This window comes from Podarcis pityusensis (genome assembly GCF_964106645.2).
Source record: "Podarcis pityusensis genome assembly, chromosome: 13".
In the NCBI taxonomy this organism is placed as follows: Eukaryota; Metazoa; Chordata; class Lepidosauria; order Squamata; family Lacertidae; genus Podarcis; species Podarcis pityusensis.
In genome coordinates this window covers 15,190,019-15,205,370 of record NC_138038.1, presented here as the reverse complement: position 1 = coordinate 15,205,370, position 15,352 = coordinate 15,190,019, and the positions used below count along the sequence as shown (strand labels likewise).

Here is a 15,352-nt window from a genome sequence, read left to right as displayed (position 1 = left end):
TTTGCTTAATTCATCACTGCTCAAAATGTTCCCATTTTGGACGTTCACTCTCCAACTTGATGCTTCTAGCTTAACAGAGATCTGCCTATTAAGTTTCTGATTCCCCATACCTTCCTTGGCCATCTATGTGGTTCCAGTTTCTCTCTTCCTTCTAAATCCCCATTTTCCCATGAAGCCTTTGGCTTGACCCTCATCTACTACAGAAGCAGTCTTAGGTACGTTCTGCTGTGTTGGCAGATATGTGCTCTTTGACAAACGAACATCTCCCTTACTTCTTCTCTTTTCTTCCCCAACACATAAATTAAGTTTGTAAGTTCCTTGCAGCAGGAACCTTCTTAAAAAGGTTTCCCCCAGCTAATGAAACTATCTGACGTTTTGTGTGCATCGCTGCAGCTGCATTTCTCAGGTTGCAGATTAAGCACGGGTGGTGGGGGAACTAATCTCCAAAGATCAAGCCTCATTTCTGTGGCTTTTCATCCTCACCTGGCTCCTCAATGACATAGAGGATGGACTTGCCGCTGGAGTCTTCATAGTACTGGAAACGTACCACGCAGTCATTCTCGTCCTTGTAAGTGCAATTCACAGCATCCTTCCCCTTGTCTCCTACATAAGGGGAGGGGGCCGGTGAGAAGAAAGAACATGGAAACATTTAGTCCTACACATACCGCTTTCAGGAGTAAGTAAAGTAAAAAGTAAAGGACTCCTGGATGGTTAGGTCCAGTCAAAGGAGATTATGGGGTTGTGGTGCTCATCTTGCTTCAGGCCGAGGGAGCCGCCGTTTGCCCACAGCTTTCCGGGTCATGTGGCCAGCATGGCTAAACCGCTTCTGTGACATAAGACAGAGCGCACGAAAATGCCATTTCCCTTCCCACCGCAGTGGTACCCATTTATCTACTCGCACTGGCGTGCTTTCGAACTGCTAGGTTGGCAGGCGCTGGGAAAGAGCAACAGGTGCTCACTCTGTCGCGGGGATTCAAACCGCCGACCTTCTGATTGGCAAGCCCAAGAGGCTCAGTTATTTAGACCACAGCGCCACCCGCATCCCTCGCTTTCAGGAGTTGGCCCAACAGGTGCTCTTGGGAAGTTCAGAAGTAGGACTAGGGGTGTCACAAGCATTCAGATTGGGGCCACACAAAAAGCAAGTGCTCCTACTCAAATACTCATAAGCTGATTCGAATCTGTAAACCTGGGTCCTCGATTCATTGCCAACATCGTCTCAGGGCTCATGGGAAGAGGCTGCTGTACTCTACATGAATTCCATCTCCTATTCTAGCCTAGTTGAATGTTTGTAGCTGGTGTTGGTCTCTAGATACAGGGATCAGCCTTTCCCAACACGATGCCCTTTGGATTTTTTTGGACTACAGCACGCAATACATGTGGCAGGCCACACTCTGGGTCAGGTATTCTGAGCTCTAGATGTACTCTAGATGTGAGGGAATTCATCGAATCAGAGTTGCAATGAAGGAATACGCAGCCGTCCCATACGAGGATCAAACCTGCAAACCTTGGCATTATCAGCACCACACTCTAACCAACTGAGCTATCTATGCAATTCATCCTAACACTCTTGTCGCAGTCAGGCCACTTCCTGATGAGATTTAGGTTTGTAGCCGTCATTCGACTCCATGGACCTATTGAGATGTTGCATCCCATAGACCATAGTCTTCCCTGACCATTGCACCTAACCAGCTGTTGTTGGACTACAAGCCCCATCATCCCTATTGGCCATACTGGTTGGGAATGATGGGAATTGTAGTCCAACACCACCTGGGGACTCATGTTTGGGGGAAATTGCCATAAACCAATGGAGTCTGAGGAGTTCTGGATGGAGTCCTCTTAAGGTTGTTGGCATCTGCCTCTTGAGAGAGAGAGACAATGGAGCTTTCCATGGCACTAGCCTGGTGGTGCCTATGGAGGTCCTGGGCCAAGAGTCCTAGAGATGGGAAGGCCTGGGAAAAAACCCAGAAAAAATGAAGAAAAAATAAACCCAGGTTTTTTCCCATTTTCCCCCGAAGCTGTTTTTCCCCCCAGAAAAATGGGGGGGGGGGAGGAGTGTGTGGAATACTCAAACTATATCAAACTGGTTTTTTTCATTTCTTTTCTGGGGGAAAACGGCTTTTGGAAAAAAAACAGAAAAAAACCTGGTTTCCCCTCCATTTTTCCAGTTTCCCCCCAGGCCTTCCCATCTCTAGCAAAGACCCCCTCTCAGCCTCACTGGCATGGCACAAAGGAAAGCAGAGAAATACATTTGGCACCAGCTTGGCTGCAGGAGTTGCCGGAAGGAGGCGTACAAGGAGCCATCCAACCGTCTTAGGGACGGTTTACTCTTATCCTTGTCTTCTCCCAAAGATGTCCTGCAAGGCAGCGGGTACCTCTTAAGGTACCTGTTTGGTATCACTGGTGCTCCCTAGGTTTTTGTGCATGAAATATGTAGCATTTGCCCGTTTTCTTTTAAATGTCACTTGAGATTAGAGGCCATTTAACGTATTTTTCGCCCTATAGGATGCACCGGATCATAGGATGCACCTTGTTTTAGAGGGGAAGAACAAGAAAAAGAAATTCTCCCCCTCTCTGCTCAGCGCCCCTTCAGCAAAGCGGCAGGAGAAACGGAGCCCCTTCTAAAAGTGCGTCGTCTAAAAGAAAAGATGGCTGGCAGCTAAAATACGAGAGGAAGAATAGTGTTGGGTTTGGGTGGCTGTTAATCACGCAAGAAAGAACTGGCACAGTTGCCATCCCTTCCTGAGGCAGGTCTCTTGGTCATGCAGAGAGCCCCATGTTTCTTACGCACCAAGCTCCTGCACCAATTCAATCTCGTCCCGGCAGTTGCGGTTGCAGGTCTCTTGCTCCATCAGGATCCCCCTCTCAAACTTCTTGCATTCCACGCACTCCCTGCATAAGAGGAAGAAGCAGGTACAGTGAGAATAATGAAGCAGGCCGAGGGATGCTGGCTCCACATCCCATGACTGCAAAAACAGAGGCTATACAGTCATATCTTGGATCTCAAATGCCTTGGCTCCTGAACAAATCGGCTCCAGAAGGACCGAAACCCGGAAGTGAGTGTTCTGGTTGTCGAACGTTCTTTTGGAAGCCAAAAATCCTACGCAGGTTCTATGGCTTCCGATTGGCTGCAGGAGCTTCCTGCAGGAGCCAATCGGAAGCCGCTCTTTATAATAATAATTTATTATTTATACCCCACCCATCTGGCTGGGTTTCACCAGCCACTCTGGGCAGCTTCCAGCAGAACACTAAAATACAATAACCTATTAAACATTAAAAGCTTCCCTAAACAGGGCTGCCTTCAGATGTCTTCTAAAAGTGTGGTAGTTATTTTACTCTTTGACATCTGGTGGGAGGGCGTTCCACAGGGCGGGTGCCACTACAGAGAAGGCCCTCTGCCTGGTTCCCTGCAACCTCACTTCTCGTAGCGAGGAACCGCCAGAAGGCCCTCTGTGCTGGACCTCAGTGTCCGGGCAGAATGATGGAAGTGGAGACGCTCCTTCAGGTATACTGGTTTCTGAACATTTTGGAAGTCGAACGGACTTCTGGAACGGATTCCAAGGTACGACTGCATTAGGATTTCAGCAGGATCTCTGGCACCCCAATCCCCCAGTCTCCCACCTAACCCAGGCATGTGTCCTTCCTCCCAGAGTACGCCACACCTTTAGGGGTCACCATGTCTCAGGGTTTGACCTGGTGGCTGCTTCTGACGGAGGAGCGAGACAGTACAGCCCATTCCATCAGCCTCGCGCAGCTGCCCCTTAACTCTTCCTAAACAGCCACTCTGCTAGCCACAGTCCTACCCGACTGCAGCGGGGGGGGGGGGGGAGAGTGGAACACGTTCCCCATTCATTGGGCTCCTCCCTGAACTGTCTCCTTTTTTCAGCCAGTCATCAGAAGAACTGCGATGCAACTTTAACAACCAGTGTCCAAGTTAGCTCGTTTCTTGCTCCCTCCCCATCCCTCCTGTGTCATATTGGCTAGACTGTTAGGCCTGCAGCCACAGACTTGATTTGAAAATGGAGTATTTGCACAGTGCCTAGAAAAATGTAAGAATTTATAAATAGTAATTATGAATAATATTTCAGGGTTTTAGGCTGCTTCTCAGGGTATTCATGAGAAGGAATGAAATCTCAGGATGAGTGGGTAAGAACGAAGGGTTGATTAAAGCTTTTACATGCCCCTTGCTCCCTTATTTTTTTTGTCAACTTTTCAAACTTGGAAGTTGAACGGAATCTGTTCCGGAAGTCCGCTCGACTTCTGAAACGTTCGGAAACCAAAGCATGGCTCCTGCAGCCAACTGGAAGCCGTGGAAGCCCTGTCAGACGTTCGGCTTCCAAAAGAATGTTTGAAAACTGGAACACTCACTTCCAGGTTTACAGTGTTTGGGAGCAAAAACATCCGAGAACTAAGCTGTTCGATTTCCAAGGTACGACTGTACTTTGTTGTTGTTTTTTAAAAATTATTAGATTTTTCAACTTAAAATATTACAGAGATGTCTCAAACATAAATCATAAAAAACAAGATTCCAAGAAATCTCCTGGACTTCCGTCCTCCCCTATGTGGGTCCTATTATTAATCAGTTTCTCCCGCATCTTTTATGATAATCCAAACCCTTTACCTCTTCCCATTATGTTCAGCATCAACCTTAAACTACAAGTGCTGTTCCAATCCTACTAACGAATTTAACTGTTTACAATGGTCTTTAAGTTATAAATTTCCCCCATTCCTTATTAAAATTTCGGTCTTCCTGAAACCTGTACTTCGCTGTTCCAGCGAACGCCCATTCAAATTGAGCGGCATAGCAAATAGAGTGGTACCTCGGGTTAAGAACTTAGTTCACTCTGGAGGCCCGTTCTTAACCTGAAACTGTTCTTACCGGAAGCACCACTTTAGCTAATGGTGCCTCCCGCTGCCACAGCACCACCGCTGCACGATTTTTGTTCTCATCCTGAAACAAAGTTCTTAACCCGAGGTACTATTTCTGGGTTAGCAGAGTCTGTAACCTGAAGCGTCTGTAACCTGAAGTACCACTGCAGGGAAGTTTTAAATGTTTAATTCTGTATTGTGTTTTTAATATTTGGCTGGGAGTCACCCAGAGTGGCTGGGGAAAGCCAACCAGATGGGCGGGGTATAAATAATAAATTTATTATTATTAATCAATCATCATCATCCGAGTTAAGAATGCAACCTTGCACCCTAATATTCTACATGTCTGTAGCAGGTTACGTCCTGCTATGATGTTTACTTTAATGATTTTGTGTTGTTTTGAGAAACGACAGACAACTGGCGCACACGCACACACGCACACACGCACACACACACACACACAAAATCACAGCTCCCTCTTGCTCACTTCTTGATAGTGCAGGCATCGGGGCAGGTTGGGCACTTCTCACAGGTATCTCCGTAAGAGCCAGGCTGGGTGCAGACGCATTTCCCACAGGCACAGTAGCCGCGGCCTTGTCCGCTGCATACCAGCCCATTGCTAGACATGCAGGTATCAGTCCGGGTGGTACAGTTGCAGTAGGCTCCAGTCCAGTCGGGGTCGCATGCGCAGTCGCCGCAGACGCATTCACCATGACCTGCGGGCAAATCACAATGCGACTTACGTTCCAGTGTTGGAGCCCAAATTAAACATGTGTACAATAGATATATAAAGAGAGCTGAAAAGGTCAGAGCAGAGCTGGTAGGGGGAACTTTTGCCTCCATTACCTGGCAATGGGTGGAGGGAATTGCCCCAAACAGCCAAGCCAGTGGGTTACCTAGCCGGTTGGCAACCCTCTTAATAACTCCCTCAAATTTAACTTTTACCCGCTCCACCCCACCTGTCACCCCAGGTTCCTATGAAGATAAAACAGGATAACCCCTTTTGCTGTCCTCAGAGGAAGGGTGAGAAACAAACGTGATAAATTACATAAAATAGTATAAGCTGGAAGTGAAGAACAGAGGTAAAGGAGAATTAAATAACAAAAGAAGTGTTCTCCCTGGGTTGGGGAAGAGCCAAGGCAACAGAGGGTATACTCTTAATAATTTACCTCACAGTTGCCAGAAACCAAGGCCTGTGCTTACATTTAATTCCCACCCAAGTAGGTGCTGACCTTGCTAAACCACTGATGCAGTTAGAGCATTAGTTGTGTGGGCGGCGCACGCTCCAATCTGGAGCCCCCACGAAAGGCTGCCGTGGAAATATTCAGAGGAAATGTTTTCTCCGAGGTGCCCAGCTATGCCCACGCACTCCTGGGACGGTGGGTGGGTGGCAACCTGCAGACCCTCTGCTAACTATGAAGAAGACTGGTTAATGAGAAACTCAAGTGAATCACGGCTGGGCTGGTGGGGGGGGGGGAGAGAAGGAGCAGCTGGTTTGGGAGGGGGGAGTCTCTAGTGACACTGAGGAAAACACATGCCAACTGAGAGAACAGGCCGTGCATGTCTGTCACTCGCTTTAGAATTAATTACTCCGATGGAATGAGCCGGGAGACAATGACCCAGTCAAAAGTTGCTGAGGAGGACGAGGCTTGTGGAGGAAAGAACAACAAGAACAGAAAAGGAATTGGGAGCCGTAGCAAATCTATCCAGTTTTCACGTTTACATGCCAAAATCCACTTCCCTGGGCTAGGTCTGTGCACCTTTTTTAAATAATTAACAAAAACCAGTCTCGCTCCAACGCCTTAACTGCAGCCTTGAGGCACAAATAAATGCATGTGATGACGGTGTGTTTTATAAAAACCCTATTCCCATGCTAGGAAAATCGCCACCTGCTTCATTTCTGGTTGGCAGGCTACTGTGAACGCAGAGGCAAATTCAGGGGAGCGGGGCTGGTTTGGTTGCACCGGGCGCAGAGCCTCAGGGGCGCGGCAGGTGGGGCATCACAACTATGATGTGGAATGGAAGACGAGAGGCAGGGGGTGTCAGTTTTAGGCGTCCACTGAAATTTGAGACCCCCGAGGTGTGCCACTGGTCAGCAGTACAGGAACACGGTCCATTAAGAAGTGGGAGCAACCATGCTCAGCATCCACATTTCCCATTCCAGAAATGTTGAAATTTGTGACCCGATTTGTGTGCTCAACCTGATGGCAGCTTCCTTTGCCTGTTGTGTGGCACTGCAGCACACCGTCAGGAAAGGTCTCTGGGGGAAATGGGTACTTTCCTTTCCCTCTGAGTGCTGCCATGTTGAAGCCTGAGGGTACTCTATGGCAGACATGTCCAGCTCCCAAGAGACTGCGATCTACTCCCACTATAAAAAAAACTGGCAGTGATCTACCCAGTGGATTGACCAAAGTTGTTGAGATTTTTCTGGGGAGGAAAACCCAAAGTTGTTGAGCTTTTTTTGGGGGGGGGGGGGAATCAATGCGATCGACCAGGGATGCCCCACGATCGACCAGTAGATTGCGATTGACCGGTTGGACATGCCTGTTCTATGGCAACAGGCTTCTCGAAAGATTCCATCAATGGTGTCTCTGAAAAATCTTACACATCACTTGGGAAGACAGGCGAACTAATATCAGTGTACTGGATGAAGCAAAGATCACCAGTGTTGAAGCAATGATTATTCAACATTAACTTCGTTGGACTGGTCATGTTGTGCGAATGCCTGACTATTGTCTTCCAAAGCAACTACTCTGGTCCAAACTTAAAAATGGAAAGTGTAATGCTGGTGGTCAACAAAAGAGGTTTAAAGACTGTCTCAAGGCAAATCTAAAAAAATGTAGTATAAACACCGACAACTGGGAAACACTGGCCTGTGTGCGCTCCAATTGGAGAACAGCCTTTACCAAAGGTGTCATGGGCTTTGAAGACACTCAAACTCAGGACAAAAGGGAGAAACGTGCTAAGAGGAAGGCACGCTTGGCAAATCCACACATTGATCAACTCCCACCCGGGAACCAATGTCCCCACTGTTGAAGGACGTGTGGATCTAGAATTGGCCTCCAAAGTCACTTACGGACTCATTGTTAAAACCGTGTTTATGGAAGACAATCTTACTCGGCTACGAGTGATTGCCAAAGAAGAAGAAGGGATTGGGGGAATTTAATTCAGTTCACATTTAGAAATGAGCTTGGGCCAAGCCATGCTTTTTGAAAACCATACATGAACTGAAACACAGCCAGTCTTCCAAATTCTCTCGGTTTTACAACCGATAACAAGCACATACTGCAACAACATGTGCATGGCAATGCATAAATTAGCGAACACAACCTACAAAAATGTGTTGCCTTAGGGAAAACGGCTTTGCGGAAGTGTGCGGATGAGGCAAAACTGTGTACGGAAAGTGTATATCAGAGGAGAAATTCACACTAAAATGCTGATGAATTTTCATGGGTACTTTTCATTTCAATCGCAGACCTAACCTGGAAATGTGGAAAACTTAAGATAGGAAAAATGATAAACCGAGGGAAAACCAACACTGACAGATTCACTCATCTCCAAGTGAGATTCAAGGCCGCTGTGGCTTCCCACCTCTTGTTTCCTCTCAGCTTTTTAGGGAAGGGCAGGAGACGGCTTGGCTACATTATCTCCCAATTCAGTGGTGGATTCAGGGCCAAACCATGCTTTATGTGAGCGTCTTGTTTCTACTACGATATCCTCTGAATGGAGTATCAAAGGTCAGTATTCTCCTAAAAGAATCGCAGCGGCTTACGCAATGAATGGCACGCCTGCTTTATCAATGGGCTGGAAACATCTCAAACGGACGCATTGCACAATGTTTGTTGTATTTCACAACACACACAGAAACTCATATGGAACGGAATGCGCTGCTGCTCTGTACAAGGAGCAAGGATGATTCTCCCAGCTCACACAACCACAACAGTTGCCCCTTTCCCCACCAGTCCTTATCACATTGAGTCACCCACACAGCCACCCTGAATCCTGTAACTAAAAAGAAAGGCACACCCAAGCAGCCCTTTCCTCCTTCAGGGAAGCAGACATAATCAAAGTCTGGATCAAGAAGTCATCAATTACAAGCACAGACCAGGAAGCACTGCTGAACTGGCACCCTCCCTTCCAACATCAAGCTTTCCACTTGCACAGAAATCTTATTTGAGGAGGTAAACAAATTCAGTTCCTTCCTGAATAAGAGTTTTGTGTAACCCACAAGCTTGCTATGGTGTGAATACCAAATGCTCGAATAAAAATGTTATTACTTTTTGAATCCTACCTCCTATGGCAAAATACAAAAAGTTCTGTATGTGTGTGTTTCAGTTTCCTATGCATATATAGTTATTATAGTAATTAATTAGATCCCGCCTTTTTCTCTGATGGGAACACTCAAGGTGGCTTACAGGTAAAAATGGAAACAGCTAACAACATAGGAAAAATAAGAATAAAAGCCAATTAAAGGTTAACAGAATCAAAACTCCTATGTATAGCTAAAACAAAGTCCTCAAAGGTCATTATGATCTATCTTTCAGTATCTATCTATCAGTTTCAGCCAGGAGCCTCCAGGTCCCCTTTCAGAAGTGAGGCCAAAAGTGCACTTATTTCTTAATCCCTTCCAAGATCCAAACCCCATGTTTTCCCCTTTTTTCCCCTCCCGTATCCCAAATAACTCTCTTGGACAGGGTAATCTGCTTAACATAGATCAGCAAGAAACTGATTTCTGGCAGACCTCACAGAGTAAGTATGTGAGTACTTTTCCCACATCAAAGTTCAGCTACAATTAAATCTTTGCCATTTGGGGCCTCGTCCTAAAGGAAAGGAGCCAAGGACTAGCAGATACACCACTTAGGAAGGGAAGGAGGGTGTGCTACTCCTCAGGAACACCTTTATTTCTGTCCAGCGCTGGCTGGTTCTATGCATCGATTATTGTTAGAAAGACTTCAGTTGGCACTGTGTTTGAGATGTGTGCCCAAAGCTACAAATCTCTTTGCTTTAAAAAAACAACATTGACTGTTGGACGCATGTTGATAAAAATCGATATTAATTATTCTCTGTATAGAAAAGGAACCAGGGCACATGCCCAGTGGCATAGCGTGGGTTGCTGGTACCCAAGGTGGAGCAAGTGTGGTTCCCCCCCCCACCCGATGGACTGGGGAGCTGGGGTGGGGGCACACCCAGGGGGGCGGCTGTGTGGAGCCCACATGGAGGGTGAACGGAGCCCACCTCCAACAGGCCCCTCATTTGCTGCCTCCATCCACCTGACCACTAGACCAACCTGCCTCTGCCTGTTGTGGGGGCGTCTGATTGTGCCCCCTCAAAAATGTGTTAAATAAGTTGGAGTTCTTGTTATTAAATATACCAAGAAAAAAGCACACCAAGAACTCAGGCCAATGTGAGTTTCAATAGTGGGAGTGGTCCCTACTCACAAGTCAATAGTCAATAGTAACAAAAACTAATCCATTCAAAAGTATGTATTCTGACAAGAATTACAAACTCAAGTAGAGATTACAAACTCAAACTCATAAAGATACGTATAACACAATAATTCATTACAAAGATTTTCTATTTTTCACTCGACAATAATGTTGATCCTTATAATTTATCAGCTTGCAGATGGAAACTCAGATTCAACCATAGAGCAGAAGTCAGAAGTCAGTTATGGATTAGAAGCCAGGACAGGGCCCTCTTTCGATGTATTCACCTTCATCAGCTAATTTTTAAAAGGTTGTGTAAGTTTGAAGACTTTTGGATAAATATATCCTGTTATTTTCTACGTTTCTCAGGGATAACAACTACGTGTGGGCAGATCAACGTGTATCTTGAGCTTCGATTAACATTATTGTCGAATGAAAGAGAGAAAATCTTTGTAACAAATTATTGTGTTATACATATCTTTATGAGTTTGTAATCTCTACTTGAGTTTGTAATTCTTGTCAGAATACATACTTTTGAATGGATTAGTTTTTGTTACCACAGTGGTACCTCGGGTTAAGTACTTAATTCGTTCTGGAGGTCCGTTCTTCACCTGAAACTGTTCTTAACCTGAAGCACCACTTTAGCTAATGGGGCCTCCTGCTGCTGCCGCGCCGCCGGAGCACGATTTCTGTTCTCATCCTGAAGCAAAGTTCTTAACCTGAGGTACTATTTCTGGGTTAGCGGAGTCTGTAACCTGAAGCGTATGTAACCTGAAGCGTATGTAACCCGAGGTACCACTGTATTGACTATTGACTTGTGAATAGGTACCACTCCCTCAAAAATGTGTGCCTGGGGCCATGAACTCCCTGTCCCCCCAATGCTACGCGTCTGCACATGCCTTTGAAAAGGTACTGCCCTTTCCGCAACATAATCTTGGATCGATTCAAAGGTGGGACATTTCAATTGGGCACAGAGCTTCCCCTGTGAAATTTGAAGAGGAAACCAAACCTTTCTGGCTAGACACAAAAAGTTTGAGAGCGCCATCCATTCCTACGGTGCGCCAACAGCCCCCCACCCAAGCAGCCAGATGTTTGGGGCTACAACTTCCATGAGTCTGCTTGATCAGAGAAGGGGACGAACGGAACGCAGCGTGAGCCCTTTCGTTTCAAATTGCACCAAGTTCTCAAAAGCCCAGTTCCAAGGCCCCCAACCCCACAACATTTCCCCACTTACCAGAGCACAGCTCGCCCTTGAACCGGACGCAGGAGAAGTCATCGCATTCACAGTACTTGCCGGAGATCTTGCCGAAGTCACTGCTGTAGCAGACGCACTGGCCACAGATACATTCTCCCCGCTGGTTGCAAGCAGGCTGCCCCTGGCGGGGGCTGCAGTTATCCTGCTGCGAGGGGCTGTATTCCTCCTCGGAGCACTCGCACTGGGTGCCCAGGCGGCCCGGGTGGCAGCGGCACATGCCGCATTCAAAGGTGCCGTTGCCATTGCTGCAGATGTCGCTGTCCGGCTGGGCAAACTTTTGGCAACGGCAGTCGCAGTCGAAGTTCACCTGCACTGTCAGGCTGTCCTCAAAACCCACCGGCTTGATGCTGAAAGTCTTCTGTGGTTCCGCAGGGCAGCCACGCACCTTTGCTTCGATGCTGAAGCTCACCTGGAAAGAGCAAGACATCCGGAACTGCCCTCACACCCTTCCTCAAGGAAACACCTTTAAAAAACCCCAACCGTTCGGATTCTGCGCTTTTAATAACCCACCTCTCACAGCCTGGAAGTGGAATTGCCCAATTCATACCAAAGCTGCCCATTCGCGATGTTGCAATGAGTTGCGACGACATTCTTTTGCTCAGTAACTGGGCAGAATCTCAGTCCATTTATTGGGGTGGGGGGAGACCACGTCTCTTCAGCTAACGCAGCTCTTAGAAATCGCAGTATAGGGCAAACACCCTTGTGCCTGGAGAAGTTTCCAAAGACTGCGTGATATGGGGAGACGCAGTCACCTTGTCAGGAAATTCACAGGAATTTCTGTTCAAGTTCTTCTGTTTCTAAGAGTTCCGTTAAGTGCCGTTTCATGAAACTGATTTAAATTCTCTCCGCTTACTAAACAAAGAGTGTCATTATACAGGGGGCTGTTGTTGTTGTTTTTTTGCATCGAATAGGCAATTCCATATATAGCCTCTTGTTCTTTTTGCGGCAGTGGCAAACATGGTGATTCACTGTAGTGGATGGAGAGTGGCTGAGGACAGGTCTGCTTTTGTTCTTAGGGAAGGGAGTGTAGTAAATCAGATCATTTTAGCAGGGGAAAGGGGTAAAAAAATGGTAAAGGACCCCTGGACGGTTAAGTCCAGTCAAAGGCGACTCTGGGGGTTGCGGCGCTCATCTTGCTTTCAGGCCGAGGGAGCCGGCACTTGTCCACAGACAGCTTTCTGGGACATGTAGCCAGCATGACTAAACCGCTTCTGGCACAACGGGACACCGGGACGGAAACCAGAGTGCATGGAAACACCATTTACCTTCTCGCCGCAGTGGTACCTATTTCTCTACTTGCACTGGTGTGCTTTCAAACTGCTAGGTTGGCAGGAGCTGGGACAGAGCGACGGGAACTCACTCCCATCGCGGGGATTCAAACCACCGACCTTCTGATCGGCAAGCCCAAGAGGTTCAGTGGTTTAGACCACAGCGCCACCCACGTCCCAAGGGAAAGGGGTGCTCGATGCTACTGAATACAAATGTGCAGACACATGGTCCCTTACTTTTTAACTTTTGAGGCCCTCTGTCTCCCAAATTTTAACCCACACAAAAAAAAACCACCACTACACAAAAGTTTTATGATGAAGGCAGAAAGATTACTTGCACATTTTGCTGACACTTTCCTCTTGCCTCTGCTTCTTTGCTGTGAACCTTCTTAAGACTGCTGGTGGAGGTTTGGATTCCCTTTGAACGAGGGACATGGAGAAGTGGTCCTCCTACCCCAGCCCCTTGCAGTTCTTACTCACCGTGTCTCCAATCTTAAGGCCAACGCAGGACTTAACTCCAGGAATGACTTCGTTGTTCAGGCAGGTGGCATTGAATGAGAGGGACAATTCATCCGGCAGATTGCGAACTTCTAGTTCAATCTTGGAACGAATTTTCTGAAAGAGGAACAGGGGGAATGTCTGAGGACTCAGCTACATTAGTAAAAACAAACCGTTATAAATGCATTATAACACTAACTCCAGAGGACGCCGTAGAGCTGAATCAGAACTCTATGAAATTTTCTATTGTGAGGTTTAAAAGGTTTCTCCCCACCCAGAGCATTTTCAGAGTGCTTTCTATAGCTGTGTAGATGCAGCCACACTTAAGCTCAAGATGGACCCTCAACAAAAAAAACAAGCACATTTCCCCATTCATTCATATTTATTCTTGTTTACATCCAAAAACAAAGGTCTCTGAGTGGCTTACAACAATGCTAAAACACAATGATAAGCCGAAAAACTGAGCAGGCCTGGAAAACAATATTCTGGGTTGTATGCAATGCTAGTTTTATTCAGAATAAAGCCACTGAAATTTAATGAGCCTCTTAGTCCTGTCCATTAAATTGAGTGGCTCTGCCCTGAGCACGGCTAGTATTGGATCCAGCCTGCTGAAAGCTTTGGCTCCATTGCTGATGGGAGTTTTGTTAATTAATTCACTCCTCTCAAGTCAATCCAGAGTCGTGCAGTGGATTAAGTAAAGTGTATTGGCTTGGGTCAGAAAGGCTAGGGTTCAAACGGCTTAGCCATGCAGCAATGTCACCCTGAGAAAGTCACACTATACCTTGAAAGGTTGGGCATACAAAGAGAATGCGCTGCAACATTTTGTTGCAGAAAAACAGCAAAGGGCACTGACCACCCCCTGCTATGCTAGAGGGGCTTTCAGCCTGGAAAGTCAGCTGTTTTTTATATGTGGATATAAACACACACACACACACACACACACACACATGCATACATGTTATTCAACAGTGATCCTGTCGCTGTGTTTAGCAGGAAGTAGCAAAAGGGGGTCAGAACTGTCAGGCAGGAAGATTCTAATTAAATACTGCTTCGGATAAGTTATGAACATGGGAGGGAACACAGTCAATGGCAGAATGCAACTATATTTTAAGGAGGTTATCCAGATGGCTCCATAAAAACAGAGTAAACAAAGGATAGCATTTCCAGACCAAACTGCTGGAGTGGAAGCAATATTAATGCATCACTTACACTAGGAGACACCTGTTTGCAGCAGTTCGGATTGCCCTGGTATCTACGGCTGAAGGGTGGTATAAGAAATATAATAAATATTTTTTTTAAAAAAAACACCTGGGGGGTGGGGCGTGCTTGAACGTCCACATCCCTCTTCCTCAACCCCATGATAATATCTCTCTGAGTGTGGAAAGCTAAGATGCCATAGAGAAAAGCTCAGAAAGCCCAAACTAGACAGAAAACCCTTTGTGCAATTTGCAACTGGGAAGTGAATTAAAACCTGCCCTCCTGAACAGAGTAACAATAGAGTCACAGCTGGGTTACTATTTCAATTTTAACGCCTGCATTTCCTCCGCTTTTACAACTTTACAACTATGTGCAGCAGGCAATGAAGATCAGAGGCCTCCGGATCATGTCTCCTGGAATTTAGGGAGCCTCGCTCAGCCAATGAGCTGCTAAGCGAACGCTGTGCACCTCATCCAAACACACAGGTGTTGGCTGTATCACACAACAAAGTTTGCTTAGCTGTGGGAGGTGGCCCTGGAAATCTGGCACCTGCCCATTTTACCTGGATCTGCCTTGCTTCTGCATATCACAGGTCTAGGGACTCACCTCGTAGGAATCCACAATGAGCTGCAAAACATTGCTGGAGTCGGCTGACAGGGTCCCTACAGTGGTGCCCGGGATCAGCTCACTGTAGTTCTGAAAATAAAAAAGTTGAAATATACGTGGAGTCGAGTGCGGATTTCATACTCTTTATTCAGCTCATAGTAGCGAGGAATGAAAGTTCCCCCAGAATGTCTGCTTTATATACATTATTTACAAAATGGGCAGCACGTGATTGGCTA

At 46.6% G+C, this 15,352-nt stretch overlaps 1 protein-coding gene across 1 annotated transcript in view; it reads right to left on the bottom strand.

Moving 5' to 3' along the window:
* Positions 1-15,352, bottom strand: part of ITGB3 (integrin subunit beta 3) — a 55,626-nt gene that overhangs the window by 5,224 nt on the left and 35,050 nt on the right. Inside the window, exons 8-13 of the mRNA XM_080976632.1 lie at positions 15,117-15,206; positions 13,296-13,430; positions 11,527-11,956; positions 5,354-5,582; positions 2,789-2,889; positions 484-603 (exon numbers count right to left, since the gene is read on the bottom strand). Coding sequence (XP_080832758.1) covers positions 484-603; positions 2,789-2,889; positions 5,354-5,582; positions 11,527-11,956; positions 13,296-13,430; positions 15,117-15,206 — 1,105 coding nt within the window. The remainder of the gene's footprint in view (positions 1-483; positions 604-2,788; positions 2,890-5,353; positions 5,583-11,526; positions 11,957-13,295; positions 13,431-15,116; positions 15,207-15,352) is intronic.